Source organism: Pagrus pagrus (genome assembly GCF_965226575.1).
Source record: "Pagrus pagrus genome assembly, chromosome: 1".
NCBI lineage: Eukaryota > Metazoa > Chordata > Actinopteri > Spariformes > Sparidae > Pagrus > Pagrus pagrus.
Window position 1 is genome coordinate 30,036,555 of NC_140185.1, and position 12,747 is coordinate 30,049,301.

The following is a 12,747-nucleotide window of genomic DNA, read 5'->3' on the forward strand; positions in this document are numbered from 1 at the left end:
ACATATGTACTAAGTAAAACACACATACTGGAGCAGTTGTGTTGTGAGATCACATCTCCCTCAGATCTGTGAAAAAAAGGGACCGTCCCCTCCCGCGGGCCAGACGGTAAACAACAATCACAAATGCTGCACTGTCACACAACAACAAACAGACGACACGTCTCAGAGACCAAACAGGCATCTACAAATTATTCATGCTCTCTGTTTTAGATCAGTGATTCTTTTCTTCTCTTATTATCAGTCATTGTTGAAGTGATCATAAAGCAGGGACGGATGGTAGAGAGGGACGAGGGCAGAGGAAATAAAAGATTGGAGTGATGAACAGAGACTCGAGGAAGGAGAGAGAGATGACGATAAGAGACAGAAAAAGAGAAAACGATGTCAGAGTTCAGTGAACGTTCGTGGGTTGATAATGAATGTAATCTGCATTTAGATGATATCAGACAATGTGGTCATCTCTGATGTGATTTTTCTGATTACTGTGTTTGTGTTTGTTCTTTGAGCAGAGCTGAGAAGTGACCTGAACATACCTGCACAGCAGGACCTGCACGCACACAGAGCTGTCTTAAAACGTTGCATGCTTTGAGAACGTCATGACCCTGAACTGAGTGAATGCATTTCTTTTGTACACTTTAAAATCTATTGTTCAAACTGTGCATATTTAAGATTTTTATTTAGTAAGAACCACTTTGCGTACGGCTGTACAGTTTACAAAAATAAACGTAATCTCAGGAAAGTGATCATAACAATTATTTAAGTTTCAGCAAAAAGCATGATGATTACTCCAGCCTGGCAGTGATCCATCCCCTCTCTGGTGTCAAAATGTCCTACATGGATCTGAAAAACTGACAAGATACGCAAATGTATCTAAGATTAGAGATTTCTGGTTGTTAGGAACACAAAACTGACATGTCAGGTTCTGCAAATCACAAAAAAATCACAAATGGTAGACATGAGAATTCAACAACCACAGCAACATTTTTGAAGGAAAAAGGACAAATGGAAAGGATTTAGTTTTCTTTTTTGTCTGCCAATCTGCTGCTCCACACTCCAGTCCGGTAGGTGGCGGTAATGCACCTTAAGCTGGTTTGCCTGCCGCCATTCAAATCACAAGAAGAAGAAGTAAAAGCAGAAGAAGAAGAAGAAGAAGAAGAAGAAGATGACTATCTTACTAAAAATCTATCCTGTAAAAGACAATATTTGTTGTTTTTCCCCTGATGTAAACAACAGATGCTTTCTTTGTGATTGTGAGGGAGAAACTATTCAACGGGTTTTTACAGATTGTTTCCATACTACTTTCCTTTTGGCTTGATTTACAGAAATACCTTTCAGAAATGCTTGAAAAAGATGTCACTCTAACAAAGATTGATTTTTACTTTAAAAAGTCCAACTTCTCCCCCGAATTAAATGTATTTAATTATTTATTTGATTATTATTATAGCAGAATATTACATTCAAAAAACTGAAATGGCCTAAAAGTATTGCCCTCCTGTCACACTTTTTAAAGTTACAGATTTAAAATCATATTTGACTTCCATTGGAAAATTTTTATCTTAAAAAACAGAAATTGGCAAAAACAATTAGACTATTTAGACATTTCAAATTTACTCATTTCAATTAGCAGACCTCTACATTGTGTTTTGTTTTGTTTGTTGATATTTGGTTGTGCTGAGGGTGGACTGGAATTATGAACTTGTATGGATTGTTTGGATGTATTTTAAATTCTTAGATGAGATTAGATTAGATTAGATTAGATAGACTTTATTTATCCCACAATGGGGAGATTCACTTGTTACAACAGCTCAAGATGCAACAAGTACAGGAAAAAGAGTCAGACAAATACACATAAAGTTAAATAGAAAATAAATAAATAAAATAAAATAAAATAAATAAAAAGAACAAAATATAAATAAACAAATAAATACATACAAACATAAATACATACATACATAAATAAATAAATAAATAAAAGGTCCAATCTCATATCCTGCACTGAGTGCTGTGCGCTTCGTGAACCCACCACCAGAGGTCGCCCTCGCTCTCATTTTCGCTCTCTCTCTCTCTCTCTCTCTCTCTCTCTCTCTCTCTCCACGAGTCTGTTTGCCATCTGCCGTGCGGTCACGTGACACATCTGTCAGGGGACAGCATGGCGGACATGCATGTGGAGCCTCACAACAAACTGCACCGATTGTCCAGCTAACCCCGCCGCGAGGAAACATCGACACCGCGCGCACAGCCGGGCCGCCGGCGCCCGAACTCACAGCAGAATGGACGAGGACAACAAACTCCAGTTCCCGTCTCTGCCCGACACCAAGGAGGACCTTCTGGTGAGTTTGCACAGCAGCCTGCGCTAGCCGACATATCTATCTTGCTGCTGCTGCTGGTGGTGGTGGTGTATGTCCGGCTAATCTGAGCTAACCTCTCCTCGCCTTCATTGTCTGGCAGCTACAGTAAAACGCTCAGCGGAGAAGTACGTGTGTTTCTGGTCGTACGACGTTAAATGCAGATGTGTTTGAAAAAAAAAAAAACAACAGTCTTTGGATGAGTCTGTGTCCGTATTTCTTTCATGGCTACGTAGCGTTTACTTGTTCACACGAGTAGCCAAGTCTCCAAACATTAGCCACGTATGTGCTCTAAAGTAACTGGGAATACCTTCAAGTTAGCTTCAGCTGTCACACGAACACACACCAGCGTCCCTCTGCTGCTAACCTCGCCTTTAAACCCTCTTTTACAGGACTGGGCTTATCCAATGAGACGAGAAATGCAGGTATGTAAAAAAAAAAAAAAAAAAAGAGTCTGCAGCTGGGAGTGTAGTGCGGACAGCAGACTGTCTCTTATTCCTGTTTCTGTAGTTGGGAGTGGCTCAGGACACAGTAAACCTCAGGGTTTGTGTTCTGGTATATTGAATGTCACAATATGAGTCAGTCTGTCAGTGGGAGGCCATATTTCAATGCCTGCCTACGACCTATTGTCATGTCATGCTGCTTTATTTTTCTGCTCCTCACATTAAGGATTAAGGCATAATAATGTGTTACTGAAGGTGGAGTTTTGCTTCATATGAATGTAGCAGAGGAGCACAGATGATTGCATCAAACACATGATATTACACATGAGTTAAATTATTCTATTAGTGTAATGTATTGAAAATATCCCCGCTTACGTATTAAGTTCCTGTTGGTACCAGGGGCGGACCGATTATATGTCCTGGGTGATTATCAGGGCCGATATTCAGCATTTTCTGAGATTTCCGATAAAACAACTACCTTAATTATTATGTCTTACTTTTCTCTGATGCAACATCCTCTCACACAATGTCCCATCCACAACAATGAGCATGTTTACATGACCACAAAAATCCCACAACTGGGAATAATCAGGTTATGATAATAATCTGATGTTTTCATGCACTTTAGTGATGCGATGATGGAAAAAAACAGGTTTACGTGATTCAGTCAATTATTCGGATTCCTTTCCACGTACATGACGTAAAACTGCTTTTGTTTTTGTTTTGTTTCTCAAAACATCCTGTCAGCTTGACGTCGCTTATCATGGCATCTCTCCGCCGGTCAGGGCTGTCCTCATGTGGGAGTTGTTAGGTTTGCAAAAATAACTTGTTCGAGTTATGCATATGAGCAGAGAACGCATCTGCCCGTGCTTTAACAACATACGGTTCCAGATTAACAGTATACATGCATGCACATATTTAGTTTATTTCATCACTGGTTGTTGGTAGTTTTGACATGAAGAGTTTCATTTTTACTGAAAATTAACATCAGTCCCAAATATTGGTGTTTAGTTTCCTTGATGTCTAATAATCGGTATCTGTATCGGCCATGAAAAAGGCATATTGGTCAACCCCTAGTTGAGACAGCCCTAATTCTGAGTAGAGCTGGTGGTGATAAGGCCTGAAAATTACATAGTGACGTAAATACACATTTGCAGCTCATTAAGCTCAAGTAAAGATGCTTTTGCTTGGCTGTACTTGAATATGACAACCTTTCATTGCTCCTTACCTTCTCTGGCGTCACTTTTAATTGTCAGTATAGCCAATCTCTCTCTACAGCCACGAACACATTTCTTACTTGTTCAGTTGTCTTACAACAGAAAACAGACGTTCTAAAAGAAATGCAACCCCAAATCACCACAGGAGTAATATTATCACCAGGTGTCACAATATCATAAAGATCTCCAAAATCTAAGACGGAGAATAGTCTCATATCATGATAATGACATCATTTCGTGGACATTGATCATCATAATATTCTGCTAAATCATCATCATACTATCGGCTGCTAATTGTAATGTTATAATGCACATTTACTAGTAAAGATATCAAGCTCGTGAAGAGGCTCCCTGACTGAATGAACCTGTATTTGTCCCTTTGAACATCAAGTAATGTTACTGCCTGTGTTGTTACTGACGCCCGGCTCTATCTTTATTTCCAGGAGATATTACCGGGACTGTTTTTAGGTCCCTTCTCTGCTGCAATGAAAAGCAAGGTACATTTCACAGAATTTAACCATTGGAGACATTGTCAGCTCATATTTTTATAGCTCATATTTCTTCTGTTTCTCTGTCCAGCTGCCAATTCTTGAGAGACAGGGCATAACGCATATTGTGTGTGTCCGCCAAGACATTGAAGCCAATTTTATCAAACCTAATTTCCCTCATTCATTTAGGTAAGTAAGAGCTCAATGTAAGTGTGCACTAAAGACTTGAATGTTTGAAGTCAACTGAGTGCCTTCTTGCTAACCCATGAACTAAATGTTGTATCTTTGCAGATACCTTGTATTAGATATTGCTGACAATCCAGTGGAAAATATAATAAGATTTTTCCCTACAGTAAGTCCCAAAGTTTGCTTTTCACCTCCTTCTTAACAAGCCTCTCATTGCCTGTAGTAGTATGTGACATTTACATTACGTCTGATATACTGCAAATAATTTCCTCCTAACAGACTAAAGAATTTATTGATGGCTGCTTAGCAACAGGAGGTAAGGACGCACACAGTTGAAACTTTTTCAGACTCAAGTAGAAAAAAGTCTTTTATCAACAATCTTTGGTCTTTCTTTTAGGAAAGGTACTGGTTCATGGTAATGCAGGGATATCAAGAAGGTGAGGTTTGAATTCTCCATTACATTTAACAGCTAGAGTTTTCTAAATAGCCTAAGATATTATATGTTATTATCTCTTCAAGTAAATTCTGAGACCAGAGCAGCAGAGCTTCAAATTACAGCTGTAAATATGTCTCCTTCACTTCTTCTTTCAGTGCTGCCTTAGTGATTGCATACCTTATGGAAACATTTGGGATGAAGTACAGGTGAGTGTTTTTTTTATCCTTCACATCAAATAATAACTTTGTATTTTACCCTATTAGAATAAAACTCCTAGCTTTTTGTAATAAATGTATGTTTTTGCAAAGAATGAATGGTTTTAGATGCACAGTCCATTTTTCTTTTACCACTGTGTGATAACCGTGTACACCAGGCTTCACCTTAGAGCTGCAACGATTAGTCCCTTAATCAAGTATTCCATCAAAATACAAGTAATTGCCAACTATTTTGATAATCAGTTAATCATTTCAGTAATTCTTCAAGGAAATATGTCGGCCTTTGTTTGGTTCTAGCTTCCTAAATGTAATGATTCAATGTTTTTAAACAACAAAAACAATTTGAAGACGTAACTGGAAAATTGTGACTCACATTTTTCACGAAGATTAATCGGGAATGAAAATAATCAGTAGTTGCAGCCCTAACTCACAAACATCCTGAGTTTTATTTGTGTCTACTTCAAGTATAAAACAAACATAAAATAAATTGTATGATACTGTGCAAGTATTATAAAGAAACATACAAACTTTAAACAAATAGAGCCACACTTTTTTTTATTCATACATACTGTTCATTTTGCAGGGATGCATTCAGCCACGTTCAGGAGAGGAGGTTCTGCATCAACCCCAATGTGGGTTTTGTGCATCAGCTACAGGTAAGTCCTCACTTCAAGACCAATTCTGATTAATCAACATGACAGTTCAATCAAAGAGCGAACATGTACAACTCATTCCTTATTACTATAAATACATGCACTACTGACTTCTTTATCAACAGGAGATAAAACTGCCTCTAGCTCCTTGGCTCCTTTTATAGGCTAGGGCGGCTGTATTAATGACTGCAGTGAAATGATTCAGCATCTAGAGCTCTAATCCTTTCATTCCCCTTCACAAGGGAAGCAATATGAAATATGGACTTGAGCAGTATCGTAGCACATAATAAGCACGGTTGTCCTGCAACAAGCTCGTCCACACGACATGTTATCTTGCAGTATGTGTCGTCATTGTGAGTGATCCACTTCTGGTGTGACTCTGCAAAAATTATTTTCATATCTCAATATGCATATGCGTGTCTGCAGTCTTTTAACCAGCCTTTGTTAGCCTCATTTAGCAAGCTACTTATTATTCTGACATCCTGCTGATGAGCAACATTAAGATGAGTCATTTATTTTTGAGTAGTATAAATCATGACGGTGTGCGACATGTGAAGGCACATCGTTTATATTTGATGTTATATAAATGTGTCATTTTAAAGCTGGTGGTACATGAATGCATCAGTGGTATACTTACATCCTAATGAAATATAACAGATGTTCTGCTATTAGCTATGACATTTGGCATATTTGTTTTGTTTCTGCTGTTGTAGTAACAACAACACAGTTCAGGGATGAGCACACCATGACTGTACATTACTCACACAGACGTTAGCTACTAAAGTCGTCTATTATAATAATGAGTGTTTGTTTCCTAGGAATATGAAGCGATCTACCTAGCCAAATTGACCATCAAAATGATGTCACCGATGCAGTTGGGCAGGTCCTTCTCCATACAAGCTGGGATGCCAGGTTTGTACTTAATTCACCCACACCAGTCTCCTCAGTGTCTCTGTCACTGGAGCAGCATTAGAGGAAAAAAAGGTTGACGTTGTGGCTCAGTGGGAATAAAGGTAGACTGCATTGTCGGCCACAACTTATTCCAGAAAAGCATTAAGAACTGTGCCATGTTGTTTAGGCAGGGAGCACGGTGGGGTTGCACATATTCATAATGCTGATAGTTTGCCTTCGAGTCTCAGTGTCTCCAGCAAATGAGAGCCAGCTCCATCGTGGTTGATTTCATAACATCCTTTCTCAATGTCATGAATGTTTCTAATTAAAAGACACAACAGAAACTTACAAACACTTCTTGCCCTCGAGAACTGGCTTCCTTTAAGCTATATGTCTCTTTCCCTTGTGACTTCACCCAGCACAGATTATGAAATATTCAGGGTTTCTTTTATCCACGGGGTTTACGGTTATCTAACTTCTGTACTCAACACACTGGGTCATGAAGCAGGAACTTGTTTGTGTTGATGTATGCCGTATGATCAGTTATTCTTGTTTCCACATTTCTTTAACAGGAAGCCGTAAACGCAGCCTGGAGGAGGATGAGGATTTTGGAGCAATGCAGGTCACAGCAGCACAGAACGGATGAGCTTTGCTGATATTTAGCCATGTGGCACAGTGCACTCAATTATATTTTTTTTTACATTTTTAATGGGATTAAAAATGTAAATATTTGAACTTTTTCTAAGGGGAAGGGACGAGGGCGGGAACGGGACCACTCGTGTCTGAGACACGGAGTACTGACGGGGATCGGGCAAATTTGATAACTCCTTTTTTTTCTTGAGCTGTATGCACTGATGGGAGATTTTTTGCAGTTTTATAGTATTTAAAGCATTTTGCATTTGCAGCGGGACAGTATTGCAATAATGCACTTTCGATACTTGAATTTGTGTAGACGACCAGAACGGGGCAGTCGGCAAAAGGGAAAGTAGCCAGGACGTCGCCCAGTGGAGGACATGTGAAGAGGAATAGCTAATGCCTTTATTTTGGGAGTAATAGGATCATGGACTAATATCAGGCTTAATGTGGGATAGTAAGGAATGGAATAATAACAACTCACTGCTTAATAAAAACAAGTCTGACTGAGTATATTTGAGCTGTGTCTTCATGTCATGATGTAATACTGTGTATCAAAGCTTTGTATTCTTGTTTCTAGTATATGGTATATAAATACAATATAGTCTGATTATTTAAATGCATAGTTTACAGTCACACATTGAAAAAGTAAGGCTAAATTTGTTTTTGTTATTTTAAACAAACCATTGTGGACACCATGCTGTGTATGTCACAAACAATAAAAACAGCCATTAGTTCACTGTCCCGACACATTATATGGTGAGCTTTGGGGACAGAGAGTCCGGCCAGAAGGCTGAAATATATAAGGATTAATTTTTAAGCAAATCTGCAGTGACAGCTGACAACATGGCTATGGAAATATTGTTGCGGTTAGGAAGCGCTGTGTCGCTCTTGATGAGCAGGAAGGCACCTTGCATTGCAGCCTCTACCCATCAGTGTATCGAAAGAAAATGCTATAACAGACCAGTAGACGTGTCCATCCCATAGCTTCCAATTTGTACAACAAAGCTTCAACAAATACAAGAGATTTTGAGCTTTGCAGTACAAATTTCCCTGATTTCTTTCTTTAAAAGTAGAAATATAAGCAAGAAAACACAGTAGGTCATAGAATAGTTTATGTGACTATTACATATTTGGAAAATAAATTACATTAAATATGTTCCCCTGTTCTCCCGACTAACAGCATAATTATAAATCTTAAATAAGAGGTCATTTACAAAAGTCATTCTTATCCATTTCCCATCACAAAATCTTTCAATCATTCTCACAGCCGTGATCAGATTTCAAATATCGACCAAATACAAAACTTTTTGTTCACTAGAAATATTCTGCAATTTAACAGTCTTGACTTGATAAGCAATGCAGATCTTTGAACCTTCATTATCCTGTAGTTTCCAGCAACACTACTGTCAAAGGAAAGCATGCTGGGATAGAGAGCACTTTGTACCATAAAGGACATGAGAAAAATTCAACCCAAGTAAAACCTAAAGAGACGTTAAGTTTCTGATCACATTTAAAGAAACAAAGTTGATTTTCTTTGGTGACTTGATGATCAATGCGACACAGATCTGTGAGACTAACGTAGAATCATGATATAATGTAATTCCTTCAACCATACCTGGTTTTGTAGTGAATATAGGAAGTTGTCACCTGTCAAACATAATTTAATTATTATCTGATATATAACTTAATTTTGTACCATCTTGATTTCCCAAGCAACTACCTGTGCTAACTGCTGATGATACAATTTGTGTTTTCTCTGCGGATACACAGCAGATTACTTCAGGATGTATAATTAAGGATGTAACACATTAAGACATTACATTTACAGTAACTGACATTCTTCAGATGGTGGGGGAAGACGATGACAGGGCTCCGCCCTGGTGAGGTAGCCATGGTTACCAAAGGGACGGAGGATGATGTTGGACTACAGCGGAGGGCTTCAACATATGTTTATGTTTACCCCTGTGTTAGCATGAGGCGTTCAAGAATGACTCCACTGTGCCACAACCACGGACACAGTTGTTAAGACACGTTGTCAGTGATAAGTTTTGATGTCAGTGGGTGAATAAAGGTGTGGTCCATGCCGCCAGAGGGAGGTTTAAAGCTGCTGTCCTCAGTCGGAAAACCGACACTGCATGTAAGTCTCATCTGAGGCGGCGTAGCCAAACTTTTGGTAGAAAGCCACATTTTTAGGTGCACATTCCAGTGTGATTTTATAGCAATTCAGTTTTTTGCTGAGAAGAGTGAGCGCTGAAACTAACCTGTAAGGGAGAGCAAAAAAAGAGGGGGGGGGGGGGGGGTAAGACTTATTTTTTATGAATAATTTCCATTTCTGTGGGTATTTGTGTCATAAATACATGAATATATAAAACCAGCCTAAACAACATGTCTTTGTGCAAGGTTCACACAGGTCTACTTACAGTTTGCCCAGCTGCTTCCCTCTGCACACGTCGCTTACTACTACCTCCTCCACCCGGCCTCTCTGCAAACAGAATAAAGACTCTTCATTTCAGTCATATTCTTTCAGTCACGTTCGAGATCAATAAATATGTTTGTTTAATATGCTAAGTTAATATGGATCTGTATTTATGATATACATGTCACTTGTTTTTGGTTTATGATGGTGAACTATGTTAATAATTATCAACCTTCTAATAATCACTACATTAATAAGTAACCTTTTTATGGGATTGGTCTTTAGGGGACATATAGAGGAAATACACCCATATACCCATTCTTAAATATGTATAATGTGTATTACTGCCTCACCAGACAAAGAAAAATGGATATTATAGTGTTATCGCATGAAACTTTTGACATTATAACACAATAACTTATGCTATAACAAGATATTTTCACATTATTATTATTATCAAGCTATGACATGAAAAGTTTCAGGTTATACCAAGATAATTAGTGTATTGTTATAAGAAGAATAGTTTGTAGTTATGATGTGATACATTTGTAGATCATAATAAGGTGAAAACATCTTGTTTTGAATTTGTTTATCTGGTGTGGCAGCAATACATTGCTATAAATTCCTAGTCGGGATGTAATTTACCTTTGCACATGAGTGGATGAATTTGTGTTCTGTAATCAATGTGGCCGTGGCAACAATCTGTCCCAGATTTGTGTCCTCCACCACGACGACATAGTAGTCTCCGGTCTTCTTCATATGCTCAAACTTTTCTGGAAGCCAACAGGCAACATATGTTTTTGTTTTTTTTCATTGATATATTATTACATTGGTTTGTATTTAAAGTATGCTTTCAGAGACGAGAGTACTTTCTCAGATGTGTGTTCTGATGTATAGAGTCTCGAGTTTGTCTTATATAAAAGTAGTATTATGCTGAGCATCACTTACTCGTGAACTGCTCTGGTGTGACATCGCCTGTCTGAGTAAGTTGAGATAAAACCTTGAAGAATCCTGAAACACAAAACAACACAACAACAGTCGGTGAACATGTTCTTATGAAAACTGGTCACCGAATTCATAATCTCTTGAGAATACATTAACTGGCATGGAAAATGTTGTCCGATCACTCTCCGACTGACCCCTGTTAAAGTCTGCCATACAGAGCGGCCTGAGCACCAGGCCTTCTCCAGGGTTGGACACGGAGATGGGGGGTGAAAAGGAGACGGTGTTGCCGCTCCAGTCTAGCTCCTGAAGCAGGGAGGGCTCAAACAGCGGAGTCTCGTCCAGCAGCATTCCACAGTCTCTGAAAAACACACACACATACACTCTCTCTGGTAAGTCCACAGACACATACACACCCATAATTGTGTGCGCAAAGATATTGAAATTACAACACACTTTTTCTAATCCATTTTAGACACTGTATCAGCACAATAAGTTGGCGTGGACGTGTGTTCGATCGAAGTCAAACAGAACTTTGACCTGACAAATACAGTTTCACTTGGTGAAGAGCTGTCATTACTTTACTGCCATGCTTCAGTGGTTGACAAGCCAGCTGGCATATACACGAGCACACCTTTCTATAAAGTACAATGCCCATCCCCTTACAAAGACACACTATGAGGTGACACCAATCATTCATTTTTCCAGGATATAGTCCAGGATATGTAAAGTGAGGCAGGCCCCATTCAGGTAGCAAGGCCAACAGGTAACACTAGCAGTGCTGCTGGGGGGGAGGATTACTGATTCTCGATCATTTTAATCAAATTAATGATGCTTGAACTAGACTAGTCGTAATTATGGTTACCATGGCAGCAAAACACAATTACACATGTCATCATTTCCCAATCAGCATACCACATAAGTAACACTGTAATAATGGGCTTATTAAGTATCAAGACTTAGCCTGTGTTATATTTGACCAAACTCCTCATGTACAGAAAGAAAGAAAGAAAGAAAGAAAGAAAGAAAGAAAGAAAAACATTCTTGAATTAAGTTTGTTTTCCAGTGTTTTTGGCGAGCTAACGTAACGTTAGCAACAAATAACTAGTTTAATTACTGTCATATAGCTATATAATAAAGTAACAAGGTATAATGTCACGTATAAAGCGTTTTACTTTTCTGGTGTGTCCTGTCAAATAGCTAGCTCTGACGCTGGCAGAGCTGTAACTTCACACACTTCACATTAAACGCTAGCGTCAACATTACCTCTTCGGGGATCGCATGTTAGCAGTTAGCCACCTAGCTTATGTACTTACCAGTATGAAAAAAAACACACACAAGAAGAGAAGGTCCGGTTAAATTCCCACAGTAGGTTGATGTAAAACGACGACTGGGAAGTTCTGCTAGTCCTGTATGAGGTTGGGCTACATCATTAAGTTGAATAGCGTGGGTGTTTTCAGCCGCTGTTTCCGCTTGGCAGGAGCTCTTCTGTATGACGTGGCAGGGACGCTAGGAGGTAAAGAGGCGCACCCCAATGACGTCAATCGATCAAACACACATCCAGGTCTGATTAAACTACAAGCTATTTCATATTACATCCACAGTGATGTTTGACTCCAGAGCGTGAAATGTTTGTTTGACCTGTCAAATGCTAAATACACAGTTTTTCTTTCTGGATCAGTCCACTACACACACACACACACACACACACACACACACACACTAATTGGACTAATAAACTCAAAGGTCCATTGTACTGGATACAGTCCACTAAAGATTGGGCAGGGTTCACTATCGCTGTTGCATTTTCGATGGTGAATCTTAATAAAGTAATAAAGCATGTCTGCAGCAGTGTTTTGACAATAGAGACAAAGGGGCGTTA

At 38.9% G+C, this 12,747-nt stretch overlaps 2 protein-coding genes across 2 annotated transcripts; one reads left to right on the top strand and one right to left on the bottom strand.

Moving 5' to 3' along the window:
* Positions 1 to 2,230: 2,230 nt before the first annotated feature.
* On the top strand, positions 2,231 to 8,015 carry styx (serine/threonine/tyrosine interacting protein). Its single transcript, XM_084358868.1, has 11 exons — positions 2,231 to 2,327; positions 2,735 to 2,767; positions 4,446 to 4,499; positions 4,582 to 4,679; positions 4,782 to 4,842; positions 4,956 to 4,992; positions 5,074 to 5,113; positions 5,268 to 5,318; positions 5,911 to 5,983; positions 6,799 to 6,892; positions 7,444 to 8,015. Exons 1-11 carry the CDS (start codon positions 2,268 to 2,270, stop codon positions 7,515 to 7,517), a joined length of 675 nt encoding a protein of 224 aa, XP_084214994.1. The 5' UTR covers positions 2,231 to 2,267; the 3' UTR covers positions 7,518 to 8,015.
* Positions 8,016 to 8,605: 590 nt separating this feature from the next.
* Positions 8,606 to 12,361, bottom strand: gnpnat1 (glucosamine-phosphate N-acetyltransferase 1). The gene is made up of 6 exons (XM_084358857.1): positions 12,182 to 12,361; positions 11,063 to 11,226; positions 10,872 to 10,934; positions 10,569 to 10,696; positions 9,928 to 9,989; positions 8,606 to 9,768 (listed from the first exon to the last, which is right to left on the bottom strand). Exons 2-6 carry the CDS (start codon positions 11,214 to 11,216, stop codon positions 9,621 to 9,623), a joined length of 555 nt encoding a protein of 184 aa, XP_084214983.1. The 5' UTR covers positions 11,217 to 11,226; positions 12,182 to 12,361; the 3' UTR covers positions 8,606 to 9,620.
* Between the last annotated feature and the right edge of the window lie 386 nt (positions 12,362 to 12,747).